At 47.0% G+C, this 19,934-nt stretch overlaps 1 protein-coding gene across 1 annotated transcript in view; it reads right to left on the bottom strand.

The window, feature by feature from the left end:
• Positions 1–913: 913 nt before the first annotated feature.
• PNPLA2 (patatin like domain 2, triacylglycerol lipase) overlaps positions 914–19,934 on the bottom strand; it is a 31,637-nt gene continuing 12,616 nt past the window's right edge. The window contains exons 2-9 of the mRNA XM_082318586.1: positions 15,171–15,403; positions 14,925–14,990; positions 10,771–10,980; positions 9,798–9,858; positions 8,698–8,865; positions 8,125–8,257; positions 7,299–7,421; positions 914–6,436 (exon numbers count right to left, since the gene is read on the bottom strand). Of these exons, the coding sequence (XP_082174712.1) occupies positions 6,172–6,436; positions 7,299–7,421; positions 8,125–8,257; positions 8,698–8,865; positions 9,798–9,858; positions 10,771–10,980; positions 14,925–14,990; positions 15,171–15,403 (1,259 nt within the window). The 3' untranslated portion in view covers positions 914–6,171. The remainder of the gene's footprint in view (positions 6,437–7,298; positions 7,422–8,124; positions 8,258–8,697; positions 8,866–9,797; positions 9,859–10,770; positions 10,981–14,924; positions 14,991–15,170; positions 15,404–19,934) is intronic.

Here is a 19,934-nt window from a genome sequence, read left to right as displayed (position 1 = left end):
GCTTGCGCACCCCGCCCCGCTCGCAGCCGCTCCCCCGGCGAGCCGCAGGCATCGCCCCGTGCCCGCGCTGATTTATGGAAGAAAGATGAACTTCAGCGATTAACGGCACCGCGTTGGGATGTTTGGTTTTTGCTTTATCGGCTGCAGGCTATCATATTAATTACAGCACTTGCGCCTGACCTGATAGCACATGACAAAGTATCCCTCTACACTTTACTGCTGCCAAAAGACTGGAAAAAGAAGGAAAAAAAAGGAGAGCCCAAGCCCTGCAGCACCTGTCAGACACCCGCGGTACAGCCCCAAGGTGTGCCGTGACTCCCCCTGTCCCCCCGTCCCCGCGGGCAGCCCCGGCGGCGGGCGCGCGGCTCCCCGGGGTGGCACCGAGGGCAGCCCCGGGGTGGCACCGAGGGCAGCCCCGGGGTCCCCCCCAGTCCAAGGGCCGCGGGTTCCGGCGTGCCCCAGCTGGAGATCAGCCGGGGAGGACCGTGGTATCCAACTGAAACAGACCAACACGCAACAGCCAGCATCATCTCTTTCACCAGCTGGGAAACAGAGGCCTAAGAGACAGGGTTCATCTTCCCCGAGGGATGGCCCTGGATCGGCGAAGTTTCAAAGTTGTGAATAATTTTTCACTAATCCTTTCACAGGTGCCAAGCACCTGCGGCTCCCACAAGATGGTGCTTAATTCTTCTTGGAAATCAGGGTCTACCCAGAAGCTCCAACAAAACAGAGACTAATATCACTTGGGGCGTTTTGGCTTGTGGAAGTCAGCGCTGGGCCAAAATGCACCATTTTTCACCTCTAGGTCAATGCCCCATTCATCACATGCTGATGCATGCTTACCCCGAGAGGATTTTGAACAGGATGAACTGGATAGGGCCCAGCAAAACAAACCCACATCGTACAGTGCACTCAAAAATTTTTAATAAATCTTTAAAGAGCAAGGTAAGCAACCTACAACAGCCAGGTAAATATATTGAGAAAGTTTTTATTAGAAGGTATATTTCTGCTAAAATAAATAGTTACATTTTCTACACAAAACATTAGAAAAAAAAGAAACAGGAGAAAAAAAAAGCATCAACAATTTAATACTGAACTTTTAAAGTGACTGTGAACACTACTTAGTGACATTGCTGTGTAAATACATGACTTGCATATGCTATTGCTGGTCTAGTTGCTGCTCTGACATCAGTAATTTCCACAGGATCTCCACGTGCGTTGTGTACTTAAGGGTCTTCTAAAACTCAGTGACAGCAGCAGAGGCCCAGGACACATTTAGCTCAAAGAGCTGCTTTAGATGCTGTTTTCCAGAGCAAGAGAAAAGCCCAGAAGGAAAAAGGTTTTTATTTCAAAGTTACATTTTTAAGTCTTCTGTTTGGAACTGGAGGTTTACCCTCCCTGTGCAGGAAGGCTGATGTGGATCCACACAGGGAGATGGATGCAGTTAGAGACTGTCCTAGTAGAGCTGCCTGCAGATTGGAAACAGAGCAATGTCCCACCGGTAGGCAAGGGGAAGGAGGGGGAGGAGAGAGGAACAAGTGCTGCTGCATGCAGAAAGGCAGACACCGCAGGGACACCGAGGGCAGGCAGGCCAGAGCCCACCGTAAAGGCACAAGGGCGTGTTTGGCACAAACGAACTGGCTGACGTGGCAGCCAGGTGAGGTGGTCCATTCTCTCATCGGTTCAAGAGGAAGAAGGAAACAAAGCTTGGAAAAACTGTTGGCAAGGGCCTCTGACTTTGGCAATGCTCAGCCCTGCCACCCACCGCCTCGAGCATGTGTTTAGCAGAAATGGACCCCTAAGGGAAACACACACACGGAGATTCAGCTATTTCTCCCACAACCGCTTTGGCAAAAGTGAGAGCTCTTCTCTCAGAGGAAGGAGTGAATTACTGGATTAATTTTTAAAAATGGGTAAAAACACTGGAGAATATGCAATAAGTACTAGGGGTACCCTGGTGCTGGCAGACAGCAGATTCTCTTTTATTCTCTGGTCTGAGTGTTGCAGATGCACAGCCCTCCAAGAAGTCATGAGAAAACAATTCCTAGGTCCTATTGACAGCAGTCAGAAGTATTTTCTCCTACCCCTTGAAAATCAGCTTGTAAGAGTACTAACAGTAGGGCAGGCAGCAAACCAAACCCAACATACCACACACGCATAGTGGCTTACAGAGCATGCCATAGATATGGCCTGTTGTGCACAACATAAAACAACTCTACAGTGTTGTACAGGTTAGGGGCTGGTTAGATGCACAAGAAGTTCACCTTAGCCTTGTTAAAAGCAACAAGTAGTATCTGTGGCACAGGAAGGAGGGGAAAAAAAAAAAAAAATGTGGATTCCTGAATGCACAAACCCTTTGCACAGACCCTTTACATGAAACAGTGGAAACGGCAAGGGTTGGGACTCTTGCACGAGGGTTCAAGTGAATGCTATAAGGACAATTGGACACTGACTACAGGATGCACTTCTGGTCCAGGAACCTGACCTTTCAACCACCATATACTGGAGAGCAGACAGGCCCTGGCAACTACCAGCTGGTCTGCCCAGCCACACATTTTGCTTAAGAAGGGACTGACTGCTACAGAAAATTACCCTGTTCCTATGAACTTGACAAGTGTAGGTTAATCAGCAGCTGCTGCCCAGAAGATAACACATGCCAGGAGGTACATGTAGAACAAAAGCTTGAAGAATTCCAGTTTGCACTATCACAATAAACCCCTTCAGGTCCAACCCAGAGCCTATTAAGAGGTTTCCAGTGATTTGAAAGTGGAGTCTGATCTAGAGAAGGCAGCACTGCATAACAAAAAGCTATTCTTCAAAAGCCGCCACAGCCCTTTATTCTGCATCGGAAAGCTAGAAAGTCTTGACTACTTTCTTCATCCTTTGCAATCTATGATGAATGAGCAGCAAGAATTTCAAACAAATGCATGAAGCTTCTCTTAAGAAAGAGGAGGGTAGTTTGGGGTATTTTTGACAGATCTTCGGTGCCTTTATCAGACCTTAAATCTATACAGCCAACAAGCTATCACACAACAGCCACTGCATCACTTGGGGAATAAACACAGGCAAACAAAGCGTTAACACGGAGTGGTGCTTTCCCAGTATCCGTTCACACCCTGCAAATTAGCATAGGGAAAACAGGAGTTTCCTCCCTGAAGAGTTAGACCTTTATATTTAAAGCCAGACTTTGGTTTGTGGTTAGAGTTTGAAGTGTACAAAAGCTTCTCTTTGAGAGGTTAATATAATAAAATAAAAAACAGATGAGGTGAAACACAGAATGAAACTCGGGCCTTTTACCAGGCACAGCAGTTAGTCTGTTGAAATGCATGGACCAGAACCAGCAAGCCTCCTGGATCAGAGCAGTGGAAGACAGTGGCATCACCCCAGTCAGTTCTGATGCAAGAGGAGAATACAGGAGATCCAGGGGATAAGGGTGCCAAGCTGCAATTTCTTAGCACACTCCATTGCCAAGAGAATTTTGTTTCATAGTTTAGTGGTTTACATAATCACTCAGTGGTTTTACCAGTCCAGGAAGAAGGGATTAAAAAAAAAAAAAAAAAAATAGTTGCATCATTTTCTCCACCCATATATTAACACAAACAAAGCAGGAGTGAAAAGGGCAGCAGCTTCTAAGCACAAGATTTTCCTCATCTAGCTTTGCCCCTCACAGATGTTTTGCTTCTGGATGAAATGCCCTCATTTCTTGCCACTAAACATCTGTATGTTCTTGCCAATTGCTCTGTGTGCATGAGGGACAAGAGATATGCATTTGGCAAACTAAGCAGCTGTGCACATGCCATTCCCCCAAAGAAGGTAGCCCAAAGCAGTGGAAGAAAAGAAATCCCACAGCAAACCACAAAATAAACACGTTTTCTCAATTCCAATATTCATCAAATTCATTCTGCTCCCACTAACTGACAGCAGCTTGTTGCTGGTTCACTTCGATTACAGTTATATCCATCTAGCAGTGAGCTTTTTCCACAGGCTTTACACAGTCACAGGACTGACTTGTTTTATAATCCAATATTCCGATTCTGGTTTTGGAATCCTCCATTTTTTTCTCTTCCTGTAGTGACTTCCCTGTTACCTAATTGTGTTAACTATGTGACCCTTAAGACTAAATCTGACTGCGTAAGTGCAGGCCTGCTTCATAAGTTATGCAGGCCCTTGTATTACATAGGTAGGTTACATCCATGAAGGGCAGCGGGGTGATACTCTAAGTCACAAGTTCATATTTGCACTGGCGTCTCCCGGACAGTCGGTTAGCACCACAGCTGCCCAGTCTATTGCCTCACAGCTTGCAATGGCCACTGCAGAAAAGTCCTGATGCTTATCAGTCTCCACCACAAACACTCAAACCCACGCCCAGTGCACAATTGTGCTGGTAGGAAATAGCACCCACCACCTCACCCACACTGCTCATGCAGATGCAATCCAGCAGATTCACTACTTTCTCCAGCTATTAGTAGAACTTCTGGAGTTAATTTTACCTTTCTAAATCAAAGGTGCAAAAGAGAGTCTATTATAAGTTGCTATTCCACCTATAGGCTATGTAATCAGCTTCAGATACCCTGTCCTGCTCCCCAGCAAAGAGAGCATATGTTGCTTTGGCCAGTTGCATACTGTTTGTGCTAGGAGAGGTAGAAGACGCCTCATGCAGCTAGGCACACTGCAGAAAAAGATACCAGGAGCTAGTTTTGCGTCACCGTGTGAGGATTTAAGCTTAAGTACCTGCAATCCCCACAGGAAGCCATGTCTCATCAGCCTGTGAAGAACAGGGGGTTCGTGCTTCTGCACAGCAAGTCACAACCAGACCACCACTGAGAAGGCAGTACCTCATAAGGCAGAGTCCTGCCCTGCTACAGACCCACTAGCTCTGGTCTTTTAAGGGACAAGACAAACGTAGCCAGTTCCAAGTAGGCTGCATGTGCACCAACACTCCTAACTTCACTTCCACTTCTCATCCTCCTGCTATTGCCAGCTGCAGAGCTGTACCTGCGAGCCAGGCACGCTGTGAGGCTCGTATAGCTACAAGCCTACATCCTTCTCACTCCAAAGCCTCAGTGTCCAAACTCTTCAAGCAAAAGATAGAGCCAAGCCCCAGTTTGGCAGGAGATCCCTTCCATATTGCCCACTTGGAATTTCCTTCAGTTGTATGGTCCCGTAAGGGGAAAAACCCCTGGTCAGAGGCAGCCACTTCCCTAGCACTTTCTGCGATACTCCACCACAAGCCTCTCAAAAATAACATGCCCTGCACATTCTCACCTTCCTACAAGCACTTCACATTGCTTCAGCTGCTAAACTGAGCCGGAGACAGTCAGGCTGATCTTTTCCAGGGCAACCCCACACTAATTCCATTCACGGTGACAGGAATGGGGCCTCAAATTCAGCATGTTTCCCTGGAAAAAAAAATCTGTCTAAATTACTTCTTTAAAATAAGCTCAATGACTTACTTAACACTCAGAGTTCAAGCTGCAGAAGTTCATGAGGACAAAAATCAAAAAGGGAGAGACCATGACAAAATGAATCAGGGTAAATACATGACTTTTCTACATTTCTGCAGTCTCAGTGCAGTCTGCAGCAGGGCCAGCTCTGGCTTCCAGTGGGGATGCAGTTGAGCGACAGAGAAAAAAAAAAAAACACAAAAAACCATGGCTTCAGCAAAGAAGAAAGCCAAGAGGAGATTTGGAAGCCATGAGAAAAATTGGTTTGGCAAGAGGCTACTTCATCTTTCAGTAACACAAAGAGCCAAGGGATGTCAGATGATTTAAGAAAAAACAAGACTCATGCTCTAAAAAACAAAGGAAGCTAAAAGCTGTATGAACTTGAGAGCGTCATTTAGATCCTGACTATTTGGTGGTAAAAAGCTAACAGCAATTCAAAGTGCATTATTTGGGAGAGCTCAGCTGGGTCAGCATCAGCCTGGCCACCGGCAATGGCCAGTCTCAACACAAGTCTAGAGCAAGGTATCAGCGCACGCGTGCCTTTGAACAGAGACCCCTTGCCTGGCCCCGCGGGCAACAAATGGCTACAGTCAATTCCACCAGTCTCCATCCCAGGGAAATCCCCTTTGCAGCACATTCACGCAGCCCTGCTGCTGAGGGATGAGACTGGTCCCACCCTACATCTGCTCCCCGTCCCGCCCACCCTCATCCTCTCACAGCAGCAGGCTCAGAAGAGTGGCAGGCACTCTTTTGCACAGTCTAGAGGTGGAAGCTTTATCGGAAACCCTTCCCAAGGGAAGACGGAGGCCTGCATGTCCACATTGATGCAGAGTAAGCCCAGCATGAGCTGGCGCTGGTACTCCTCCCACTTCATCATGACATCAGATAGGGAACGATTGCTTCTCATCCACAGAGGCAGTGCTTCACCACAAGCCGATGCAGAAGAAACTGGCAGGCTCTGGGGCCCTCCAAGCTCGAGGTGATAGTAAAGCCTGAAAGGCAAACACATGCAAAGAATCAGTACATGGGAAGACTTGTGCAGGTCACCAGACCAGAGCTCCAGAACCATAAAGCTATTTTGTTCTACCACTGACTGCATGATCTTAGTCAGAAGTCTCTATGTGTGCCCATTTTCCCCCTCACATCTCTTGATTATTCAGACCATGAGCTCTTGTGGGTAAGCATCACCCCCTTGTACTAGGATCTGAATCACAGCTGCAACCTTCTGCCTACTACTGTAATACACAGTTTCCTATCCTCATCCAAGCAACACAGTCTTGCCTCAGCCTAAAGCCATGGCCTGCTGCAGGGAGTTCAGTTCAGAAGCACAGGTGCACACACATGCAGACCCATAGCACTCTGTCTCATTTAGAAACCCTCTGGTGTTTCCTGGCCACCCTAGTGCCTCCCTCACCCTAAACCAGGCCTAGATCTCGAGGCAGAACAGGTCAATTTGAATGCAAGTACCCCTTGGAAGGAACTTTTAGGGGACCTTGGGCCAGCAAATGCCACACAGACAAGCACCTCTGTCTTCTACAGGGAGCATGGAATAAGCTAGCATATTGTTTTAATTAGACCAACATCTTCTGCCCTATTACTATAGTAACTGCTTCATTACAGGGTCTGCCCTGTAATGGGATGAAGAAAGGAGACTACATGCCAAGTCTATCCCAACAGTTAATGAAGCCAAGAGACCATGGACCAGATTTGCATTTTAGGCTAGGCAGTAAATCGTTCTGTTCAATTTGTGCCTTCCTTGCTCTACGCCAATGGAGTAGAGGCTGCAGAAGTCAAAGATGGAAGGGGAAATGGAGGGCTCCTCCAGAATAGTGCTGTGGAAGAAAGCAGCCATACCTGGCTGAAAGATGGCTGCCCAGTTTCTTCTTGGCTTTCTTCACAAGATAGTTGCAGATTTCAGTCATCTGCTCCCTCATCCATCTAATATCCTCAGGGATATCTGGGAGCCATTCCAGCAACCTGGGAAGAGTCAGGAGACAACAATTAGTTGAGCCACAAAGGATAGAATGGAAATAACACCAGTTTTGCCTCCTATCAATGGTTACTCGTTATTTTTAGTGACAAATGCAGTAAGAGTCATTTACACTACCATTCATAGAATTAAGGGGGAGAAGCTGTGAAGGATGAGAACAGCCCAGGCACTTATTCTTTACATTTTGTGTCTGCACTTTCCATATTTTTCATCCATTTTCAGATTTGAAAAGTGTTTTTCCCCAAGCCTTTCTATCACAAACTATCTCCTTCCAGAACCTTTTCATAGGGTACTTTGTACTAAGACCAAGTCTGACAAACCTGTCTTCCTAGCCATGTAAGTGTAGAGCTGAAAATGTCTGGGACTACTCTACCTCTTGCTCCAGAGGGGAACCACCTCTTGTGTGGTTCCGACTTCCATCCCTGCACTCCCAATTCAGAAGTCTCTCTCCAGGCTCCAAAATTTTTCAATATTTCCTAGGGCAAGTTCCAGCACGCAGCCATCTTCCTTCAGGCTGGAATTATTGACTGTAGCTAAATGATACGTGAAGGTAGGCACTTCCCCCCCCCCCCAGGAACTCTTTCTTCTTAGAGAGGATTCTACTCTCCGTCCATTCATGCTCCACCAGCTACATCAAACACTTGGTTGCACTGGGAAGAAAACCACTGAGGGAATCAGTCGAAGGCCTACCTGACAGTGAAGGAAACTGCAGACTCCAGAGGCAGCATATAGGGGACCATCATTGCTGTGGCCACACGTATAGGCAGCATGTTGGTGATACCAGTCAAGAAACTTCTTCTTTCAGCACAAGCCTCCAGAAGAGCTGAAGACAGAAGAGAACATGGCTTAATCCCCATAATAGGACTATCCCTTTCCTTGCCATACCCCAGAAGTTACCCAGCCTGACGTTTCACCTTCCACTTCTTAAGGAAGTCTTGCTCAGGGTAGTAGTTTGCTGAGCACAGATGAGACCAGCAGCTTTTAGCTTTATCAGACTCCCAAAGGAGTGAGCATCAAGATCCCCTCCTCTCCTTACTATGCAGAACACTGTCAAATGACTCACCCTCTCCCAATTCAGCCTCCACAGGGTAAGCCACAACTTTATCTAAGAGTCCCCAACTCCATCTAACCATCAGTAGGTGCCAGTTCAATCCCCAGGTATGGCCAAGCCCAGCTACAAGCAATACCCACATCCCAATAATGCTCTGAAGTAGACCAGGCAGCACAGGAAGATTGCCTGGGCGCTCTCCCTTTGGATCATACCTTGGTTCAGTCTGGGAGGCAAGTGTTCAAAGATGTGCTCTTCAACAACTGCAAGGGCAGCATTTTCATCTAGTTGGTCCTCAGCTTCTGTTTCCTCCTCTTTTTTCTCTTCTGGTGGGGCTTCTATAGCAAGGAGAGGACGGGCAGGACTTGGACGATGAAGGAGACCTGAAAAGAGAAGTCATACTGTAAGGATGATACAAACTAGCTGCCCTGCCTTGCCTTTAGAGTGTTAGCCCTCACTTCACCCTACCCCCCCTCAGACAGACAGACATCATACCCAGCCCCTTTAGCTTACATCTATTAGTAATACTTACCACAATGAGTTAGAAACCTCGCTGCTTTGAGATCATCTTCTTTCCTCACCAGAAATTCTAACTTTTCCCCTTTAAGTACTGCAGGGTGCTGTTTGGCAGCGTTTTCTTGCTATAATCTGCCAGTCACCAATCTTGCAGGTAAGATTTCCCTCCTGCAGCTTAATCCACCAACAGCTGCACAACTGCTCTTATCCCAGTAAAGCACACGTCACAAAGCAAACAAATGTGCTTGATCTGCTATAAATTGACACTAGGTGGCATCAAGCACACACTCAACCTGCTACAATTGGCGGCAAGAAAGTCCAGCGGTTGCACATAGAACAGAGTGAAACAGTAGTGTCAAAGTGCCAGGCACTGGGGGCTGCTGAGGGCATGCCTGCGCTCTGCACTGCTGTGCCACATTAGACGTACCCTGCTCCTTTTTATGTGCAGCTAGGGTACCTGCAGGAGGTCCAAACGGCACTGGTGCCTAACAACTGCGTTGGTGCAGCACTGAACACATGCTAAGTGGCTTCAACACTCAGTTGTGCCAAAGCCACCACTCTGGTATCAGAGTGGTTAGAGTCCTTCTGCATTGCACTAGAAAGGTGTCCACTCCGCCTCTGCTTCCTGAAGCGGTAAAATAGACTTATTAATGGGAATTCCATATTCTGATACATGAGGCACAGCTCAATTCTGCCCTTCCACCTTTCATATGCACAATTGGCTATCCTCAAAGCCAAGCCACCAAGCCTGGCACAGAAGAGGCAAGTCAGTGCACCCTACAAACACCCAGTGCCTTACCATTCTTCTTCAAGAAGTGCAGTGCATCCCGATAGCCCTGCTTGCACATATCCCGCAGCACCTGTGAGCAGAGGAAGGCAAGAGCAAGTCATTTGGAGATTGTCTGGCTGAGCCTAGCAAACACCCAGCTCAATGCTGGCTTTAGAGGAATTCTCCTCACTCCTGAGCTACTCCAAGGACAAGTCTCATCCTTGCCAGCTCTTCCCACGTTTTGAGCAGGAATAGGAGGTATAACATGAATACACTGGATATGGGAATCATAGGATAAATCAGATTGGAAGGGACAGGCCTGCCTAAGTACAGGCTTAGAATCGCAGCCACCTCATTTCGCCATCTAGAGCTGATCTGCTGTGGGCAGCTTTCAGCAAGTCAGAATACTTCTCAGCAGATGCCAGGAAGGGCCACTGCATTTGCAGATAAAGCCAGCTAAGACTAGAGAGGGCGCAGGGAAAAACTTGTCCAAGTAATTCAGCACATGAAGGCATGCTTATTATGCCTAAATGCCAGGGCTATCTGAGGCTGCGTTTGCTCAGAAGCATGCAAAGCTGTTTGCAGTGCCACCTGCTCTACAGGCACTTTTTAGGAGACTGGCTTCAGGCTGGCAGCTCCATCCTGACCTTAAAAAAAAAAAACCTGAAGAGCACATTGGTTCCAATGGCTGATACATCCTTGTTTACAAGTGAGCCTGACTTCCTGGCAAACACCACTCTAGAAAGCCACATGGGAATACTTTCCAAGCAACTGCTACCACCTAAATTCCAGATCTCCAAGTAGCAAAAGAAAATCAAGCAACCTATACAACCCTGTGCAGATGGTCAAGGTTTGCCAAGTCACTGGGTTGATAATGTCAAGGTTAAAAAACAGACAAACAAGAGATACAAAACTAACAGTGTCTGGAATCTTCTGCTAAAGTGCACAGAATAGCCGGTGCCTATCTACTGTCCCCAAGTTCTGGTACTGCCACGAAACTCACCTGCGGCTCTGGAGGAAACAGGGCCTTTGAGAGGCGGTAGAGGTTGCGAAGGTTGAACTGGATGCTTGTATTGGTGACTCTCAGTTCATGCATGTTTGTGGAACCGTCCCGTGGACAGATATCACTCTCTCCTGAGAATGGAGACACCGTAATTGTGTTCTTCAGCTCATATCGTGGCAAGTTGTCAGAAATCCCTCCATCAACGTATCTCTAAAATCAAGACAAATGAAGCACTCTTCATTCTCGTAACTGATCAAGCAGCTTTTTTACTGTTCATATTTATGCCAACAACTTGGGAAGAGAATGGAGTACATCCACAAGCACTGGAAGAGCCAAAACCAGTGCTAGCACAACTGTGTTGCCTATAATATCTTTTTGCTATGTGCCTTTCTTCCTATGGTCAAGTGTGTTGGTCATAAGTCTTCAATGAGAAAGGCATATTCACTTGTGTGACTTCTATCTCCTACAGGGTTTGACTGCTGTCCAATTAAATAATATGACACACCAACAACCACCTGCAGTGCAAATTAGCACTGATCTAAGCTGTCACACTGTGACATTGTGCCATTTTTCACTTGTGTTTAAAACTAATAAGCTCAGACACGGGTCCCCACTGGTGGACTAAGAGTAGACTAAGAGTTAAACTAAGAGTAAAACCAGCTGATTTGTTGCTAGCAGGCTTATCAAGCAGCAATCCCAACACATGCATACACATTTGGAATCTACCTGCTGTGGTGTGATAATAACGTACAAGGGACTTGGACTTCTAACAGGCACACTCTTATCAGAGAGTGTTCTGTACTTATGTACCATAAATAAATACATTTGCGTTACCCTTGCTGGAAGGACAACCCCAGTAGCATGTACTCAATTCAAAGTATTCTTTGAAGTACCATAATTGCACAAGGAGCTGAGCAAGACAGTCCCTACCACAGGCCTTTGGCAGAGCAAGCAACATGCAGAAGATCAAACGAAGCAGATGTTGGTCAAGCCAAAAGAGGAAGAAGTTTGAGACCTTTGGAGAGTAACAACTCAAGCTCTTGTGAACCTCAGTTACAGAGGAGTCCTGCTGATTTTTGTATCAGGGTTGAATCTGCCATTTGCTGCCAGGAACCCTTCCCTTTGGACAGGTTCAAATGCAAACCATCATCAGGAGCTACTCAGCCCCATAAGCAGCAGCTCTAACATCTTTCAGCACTGCTGGCTGAGGAGCTGAGCTGGCAGAGGCTGAACCCAGGCAGAGCATGGAAATGCTGATCGGAAGAGGAGGCACTCCATTCTGTGTCATGCTTTGCCTCATCTCACAGGCAGACTGACCACTGACATCAGTCTTTTGCTGCACAATGCCTAGGAACACGCGGGCTGCTTTGCACTTTGTTCTCTCTTGCTCTGGATGGCAGACAGGCAGACACCTGTTCAAGCAGCTCCTCTGAGCCTAGGGAACAGTTCATAGGCACTTGGGCTGCAAGCAATCAAATTCAGCTATAGGAATCCAGCTCCCATCAAGGCAACCGGGTCAGGGTGAACTGCACAGCAGGTTTCTTGGGGGCAAACTAAACCTCGGGGCTACCTCTGCTTACAGCCTACACGTTCAAGGGAGATGGCTTGTGATTACAGTTGTAGGCTACAGCAGCACTAACTCATAGTGCAGGGCATTTCATCCGCATGTCAGGCGTTGTTCACCAAACACAGTATCAAGACAGACGTGCTTAGTGACTCCTGCACCACTTGGGTTTGGGCAGTGAAGAAAGTGGAAGGATGGGATTAATTAAACTCAAGGAAAAGTACACCCTGTTGGAAACAGGAACAGTCAGGTTGCTTACAGGATGCTTTCTAGACAATGGAGGTCCCAAAAATCAGTTGAACCCTTGCCCCCTTTTAAAGTGGGCATCAGTTTTCCCTTAGCCAAAAGCTATCGTCTTCCCAAAGCCGCTCCACTGAATACCAGATGAGGCACGGCCAGAGCTGGAGATGCCTGGCTGACTTCCTCTTCAAGGATGAGGCCACGACAGGCTGAGTGGGAAGAGGACAGAGCAAAGGAGGTAGTACAGTGCCAGGCACCCACTTCGTTTAAAAAAGATGGAGTTGTGTTTTGGCCTCTTAGCGAAGACAACACTAGTTTTGCTGTAAGGATGCAGAAACGTACGTTCCCCTGAGGGTGGCAGCATGAGTGAATGGATGCCATTAGAAAGAAGGCTTAACTACAACAAGGCTGAAAGGCAAAGCCTCCTCACTGCATGGAAATCTAGGAATACACCTGCAGACCCCGCTCCCTGGTCCACCATTCCTTACTCAACATCAGCCACCACTTCTTTGGATTTGCCTGAACCTCCAGCAACCCAAGACTAACGACTCTCCAACCTCCTGCAAAGCCCCTAACAGCACAGAGCCACAGGCTAGAGCAGCAGCAGCTTTTGGGGATGGTTCACAGACTGGGGTCAACTCTGGGGTGCCCAGTTCCATTCCCTTATCGTGTCCTCCCCCTCACTCACATGAACTGGCAGCTAGCTTTTTGACCCTTGTTAGGGGTTCATCTCACCCATGTGCTGCACACAGTTCACCGCTAGCGCATGTGTTGACAGGCCAGTTATTGACCCTTCCATTTCTCGGTATTTAAGAATTCTTTTTTTCCCTCCCCCCACCCATCTTCATCATCCACTCCATGGGGCTACAAAAGCTCAGAGAAGTGAACACTGGTAAAAGAATAGAAGGAATGCAGAATATGGATTTTACACCTTGCACATAATCATATTGCCTTGAAAACTGGTCCTCATGCCTGTCAGTCTGTCCTGTGGCAAATACAGTCATGCTAAGAACCATGTAGTCCCATTTAAAAGCCTTTTCCCAGGCTCATACCCAATGTAATTTAACCTCTCCCCTTGCCAGTCCCCCTTCAGAGACAGAGCGCCATGATTTTCTGGGGAAGAGGTAAGAATTAATTTCCTCATCTCATATATTCCCTCCCCACCTTTTCCCATGAGGAATCTTGACATGAGAAGTCATCCCTCAGCGTGCCAGGGCAGCTGCACATTCCAGAAACCCTGATGTTGTACGCGGTTTTGGAATTTTGAGAGTTTGCCTGATCCACACTGACCTCAACTAGCCCCAAAGAGGTGGCAGGCAAGAGCCACTGTTATGCTGCCACCAGCTGTGGGACAAAAACTCTGCCTGCAGTTGTTCAGCAAATGCCAAACTATTACTGATTCTGTCGCTTCTCTGAAGGGCTGGACATTGGACATTTCTTCTAGGTCATTCCCTGCCCAACATGCTTGCACAAGACAAAACCAGCCAAGTTGTATATTATGCAGGAGCAAAACTGACCTCACGTTTAGGACACAGGTAGCAATGGGAGCAGATTTGATGCCGTGCTCTGACAGACTGGGTCATCTTGGTCAGGTCACTTATCGGAAACCAGGAGGCACATACATTAATAGCAGTTCTCCCTCTCTCTTTTGACTATTTAGTTTGCAAACAAGCTGCCTTTTAATGTGCACATTAACCTATGTAGCACAAGGGGAGTCCAGGCTCAACTGAGGCCTCTTAAGCGTGACTGCAATTCAGAGACACTCTAGCTTTGTGCAGCTTTCAAGTGTTTTCTTTTCTAACATGCAAACACAGAAGAGAGAAACTGCTCTGGACAGGATGTTAAAGAAAGCTCTATCAGGCAGAAGAATATTATTCTCAGAGGAAGGACAGGAAAAACTCCACGGAAAAGAGGTCTGGTATCAGCACCAGTAGTTAAAACCCTGCAGAAAGCGTCAGGCACATGGGAGAGGGACTACACTCATGATTTCTATCCTGGACCCAAGTTCTTTCCACATGCAGAGGGTCAGAGCCTCAGCGATGGAGAGCATTGTACCAAGCAGCCAGAAGAATCATCTTCCAAGTCATCCAGCACTTGCCCAGATTGCTATATATTACTATCATGTTAAATCCTCTAGTCTTTGGGACATTTATAGCCAACTGCAGGCAACAGTGGAAAGAAGGCACGTCCACTGTTGGAAGTTGTTTATTTGGGAATTTCTCGTGCCTCTACAGGCTATTTGCTGCCAGAAGACAGGCAATAAGACTGCCAAAAATTGAGTACCAGCATTTCTGCCTTCTTATTCGTTAGTATGTGGTTTAATGAAGGAGCATCTTAGAGTCTTACTTACCACTCCACGCAAGGTTGGAGGTATCAGCCCACAGTAGACAGGGATAAAAGTGCTGCAGACACAGGCCTGAGGGAGAAAGAGATCCAGAATGTAAAAAGCAGACCAAAGCCTACTGAACCTATTACTCTTCTCGGAACACCACACTAGTACGTGCTGACTATTATACACAATAAGGACACTTGGAGACGAAGGCAAAACAAAACTGCATGCAGTTCCTGCCTAGCCCTCTGCAATGCTTCCATTCACCTGGATCAGCTCCTCCTTGGAATTGAAGTCCGACAGTATCACATTTTCTCCATCAGAGACCCGTGTCAGGGAAATACCCAGACGTCCTGCTGCAACCTCATGCCCATTCTCTGGCACGGTCTTGGACAGGCACATCCGAATGGTCTTCACCAAGTTGAAAGATGGGTGGAGCGGGCCCAAGAACCTCTTCCGGGCTTCTTTTGACACTCGAATAATGCTAGCGCCAGCCTCACCTGCAACAAGAGAAAGAAAAAGGCACTATGAAATCCTAGCAAAACCAGCCTTCTCCTTTACAAAATAAGGCACAGAAAAGTCTAATTCACAGATTTACTCAGAAGTTTCTCCCCACTGTCTGATACGTAAGACAAGAGGCTATTATGGGTAGTGTTATAGAAGTCATGGAAGTTTGCTGTCTTGGTCCTCATCGCGAAGAGCTACCCTCATCTTACATATGTTTTATAAAGTCAAGGAAGACGACATGCATCTGGCTAAGGCCTCACACTTTTTCAGTAGATCCTGTTTCACTGGCCAATGCAGGGCTGGTGAAAACACAGACTAACAAAGAAAACAAGGAAGATGCTTTAACAGCTTTGACCTTACAGCTAAATCCATTTCAAAACATGTTCCGCTAAAACTTTTCTAGTAAGCATCTTCTTTCTTCTGACATGAAAAAAAGTCATCTGCCTGTAAGCAAAAGTGCCAGTAAACAGGAATGTCGATGCTTTCTATCTAAGCGATCCCAGCTCTGCTGTGAATGTTGGACAGATCTCAGGTGAGCAAGATGGACACTATGCTCCACTAGGGAATCAGTGACATAGTGCCACCTGCAGTGTCTTTGGTGTCCTATCCCTTCCGTGTCCGATTCCACAGCACTAAACTAGGCCCTAGGCAAGCAGGACTTGCGAAGGCATGTCTGCTTTACCCTTTCACACAGCAACCCAGCTGGGTTTGGAGACATCCGATCTGCACAAAAGGGAAGGCATCTGCTAAGCTCATTATCTCACGGTCACTAGGAGCCCAATCTGGCAAAAGCATAAGGGCTCTGCAGTGGGAAAGGAGGCATGGGAGAAAAGAAAACAAAAACATCAACCCAAGCCAAACCCTCAGCACCCAACATGCTGCCCTTTGCACACACTGACTGCTGCTTCCACAGGCATCTTCTAGCCGTGGTGACATACAAGACAACAGTTCCTCTGAGTACCAGGCAATCACTGCACTCTCAGGGGCATCGGGAATATACATGTGGGAAGAATTAAAGAAACCAGAAAAAAAGGGACATGCTTTCACAAATCAAGACTTCTCTCCAATCAAACTGAAGTTCAGTTCCTGGAGAAAGATGAAAGACTATCAGTTCAAGCCAACTGGAAATCCCTCCGTTTTGCTCTCCCACTCAGTCTTGTGGTTGCAGAAAGGAGGCAGCAGAATGAAAGAATCCAAGTTAGACCCAGGTTAATAAATATAACGGAGATAAGAGCAACAACACCCTCAATGCCATATTGACACATCCCACTCTTTTGCAATACACGTGTGCCGGCAACACGTTTTCCATCAACTTAGCCTGGAAATGCAATTCTGTGCTTTGGAAACCCATCAGCACCAGTAGCCCAAGCACAAACAGAACTGGACCCTTGAACATGACCACAGACTCTGGGGTCAGGATTTTAGGCACTGTGAGGTAGCAACTTAGCAGAAAATCCAAGTTCCCCCCTCTGAAGCAATTTTTAGCACTATAATCCCAGTCTTTTACTCTGTCCTAGAGCAATGTTTAGCAGTCTAATTCTGATCTTACTTACTCAATTAGCAGTAAGCCATTGAGCCCAGCCTGTTCCAAATAGTAGCCACATGGTTCAACATCCTTCCCAACATGAAGGAAGCCAGCCTCACAGAAATCATGTTTATCAGCACCGTGACATTAGCACTCATAATGCTCCCTAAGGTGCCTTCATATCTGACAAGGGGAGGAAAGACACACAGAGAGTCTGCAACAGAGCCAACAACTTAATGAATCTCAGCTGAGCACCTCGGCCACACAACCCCAGGAAACTCCACTGCACTGAGTGCATTGCAGGGAACTGGTGGTTTACCTGAAAAACGCAATGGGTGGGTGGGTTTTGAGTGTGCAGCTGTGGGGAGACACCCTGCGCGCAAAGGCCATGCTGGGGGGGGGGGTGTCACCCAAGAGATGGTGCTTAGACAATGATGCTTTCAGACTTGGCATCTCAGTGTGCAGAAAGATTTGATAGCAATACTGAAAACAACTGCAATTAAATTGAGCTTATGACTGAGCTAAAATATGAGCTGGAAGTTGCTTAAGAAAAACAAAACAGCAAAGACCCAACTATGCCAGGAAACAGAGGGGAGACTTCAGTTGCAGCTGCCTGCTCTATCACCATTTCACAGCCAAGTGAGGCGGGGGGACAGAGAAGAACAGAGGACAAAATAAGAATTCTTGCTAATTAGCAATTTCATTCTTTGAATACTTTCAGTCTGTTTGGTTTTTTGGGGGTTGTTTGTTTGTTTTATACACGTGTGCATACACACAGGAGTTTCTGAGGTATTTCAATTTAAGGGAAGCTGTGATTCTGTTGGACTTTCTGGCTCACTTGCACCAAAGCTAAGGCAGAATGGTTCTGTGGGAAGAGACAGGCACAGGATGATCTGCAGCACCACCAGCTTTCCTGGAAATAAGGCTAGCTGAGAGTTCAGCCAAAGAAGTCAGGTTTACGTAGCTAGATCCATGACAGATGACAAGCCCTCTTAGAAATACATTTGGGAGGAGAGAAAAGAGGTGAGAGCATTTTAATCCCATTACTACCAGAAATGCTATTCCAGGAAAACCAGCTCAAATTCTGCTCACAGCCTGCCAGAGGGAGCAGCTGAATGAGAGGTGGTCAAGAGAGACAAGTCCTACAGGGGTCACCCACAAGCTGTCAATTATTACTAGGACTCGACCAGTGCCAATTCCAGTCCGCAGAAAAGCTTCCCATGTTTTTTGATGGATCTGGTGATTCAGGACATAGGATAACGTGAAGAAGCTAAATTAAGTTGTTCTTCCCTTACTGAGGTACATACCGAGGGGCAGAGACAATCCCTAATAGTTGGTATTGATTGCTGAGAAAACATTTCATTCTTCTCCTACCAACCAATTCATTCATCATTTCTCCCTATACAGATTTACCAAGCCAGTATTCCTCTAAAAGTTATATTAATACATGTGGAATATTCCATTTTCATTAGAAAAGCCACATTCCCCTTCTTCCCTGCCCCCAACACTGCCCCAGCGGGTGTTGTTCTACATGAGCCTGAGTACTGCAGGGCTATTGTCCTTATCTGAATTTCAGTTGTGATGACGCAAAGGAGCGTCAGACCGTTGTATCCTGAAACACCCCAACGTGTCCCTTGCGAGACAAGGGAGGCCAGCTGCTCCACCTCTGCTGGTTCATCCTGTGATTCTTCTGCAGGGGCTACAGGGGCAAGTTACTGTTACCCATGGGAAGAGACGTGAAGGCAGCTGCTAGTTCACATTCCATTTTCAAACTATGTTAAGTCAGCTTCACATTAGCTTATTGACAAAGCAAGATGGTTCCCTTAAAGAACTGGTTTTCATCCCCACCAGTCATGCTTAACTCCAAAATAACCCAGTAATCTAAGTCTCTACTGCCTTGCATTCTTGGGCATGGCTGCTCACCACAATATATAAATATATTTTTTTAAAGCCTAGAACAAGATACAGGTCACCCATTTCCAAGAGAAGCAAGAAGAGAGAAGATAGAGAGCTACTGCAAGGAGAGCTCAAAGGAACTAAGGCCCATCACAAGCTTCATCACCTTTTATTCAGAAGGCCCATTCCCCTAAACTACCCTTCTCTAACCCGAAAAGCATTCAAGCAGCATGTGCTATTTGTAACTGTATAAAGACATCTCCAGCCACAGCAACCTGCTACTCCTCTCTCTCTGGAAAAGGAGAAGAGCTGAAGATCAATCACCTAAAACTGATGTTAGCCAGGCAGCTGGAAAGACCTTTAAACGCAGCTAAGAGCTCCAAGATGAAACAGAAAGGCTACTTCAAGCCTGTGCAATGCATAAGGATGAGGACCATCACAAAGGTTAAACACCCCTTGGCAGGACAGGTGGCATGTGGGAAGAAGGGCCTCTTCAGACCCGCATCTTCAGCAGCAGGACTTTTGCACCAAGGGCACCATGATGCTCACCTGCTGATGTTAGACCACACTGATATCCATTTGCCAGCCAGCAAAAGGACAGCTGACCCATACAGTATTTCAAGGGGGGGGGGAACCTACGACACAAACAAAAATAGGAGCAGAGGCTGAGAGGGAGAGAGGCATTCTGGACATTCCACCCAGCAGCTCCTGTGACTGCAGCTCACCCATGACACTGCAGCTCACTCTGGAAGAGCTCCACATCAGCACAAAGATCACCCTCTATGCCAGGGACATTCCTGCTCCCTGGCTAGTGCAGCAGTAAACAGGATACAAGGTTAAAGGAAAGGCTCTCCAACAGGGATGGAGGACAGAGGATGGCACAGACAGTGAATGGATGTAGGGACAGCATCTCCTGTCCCCGCTGGTAGGAGGCATGCACAGAGAGGTCACACCCCAGACTGCAGATGCCATACCTCTCCCAGACTAATGGAGCAGGCAGGGAACTGTGCAAATCCCTGCTAAACCTGCTTCTCATTCAGCACCAGTGAGAATTCAAAGGGACTCCTTCCTACACATCAGCAACACATGAGGCACCACTCCTC

The sequence above is a fragment of the Platalea leucorodia genome (assembly GCF_965183815.1).
Source record: "Platalea leucorodia genome assembly, chromosome: 7".
Lineage (NCBI taxonomy): Eukaryota > Metazoa > Chordata > Aves > Pelecaniformes > Threskiornithidae > Platalea > Platalea leucorodia.
The sequence above is the reverse complement of the archived record's forward strand: the minus strand, read 5'-3'. Positions and strand labels throughout refer to the sequence as shown.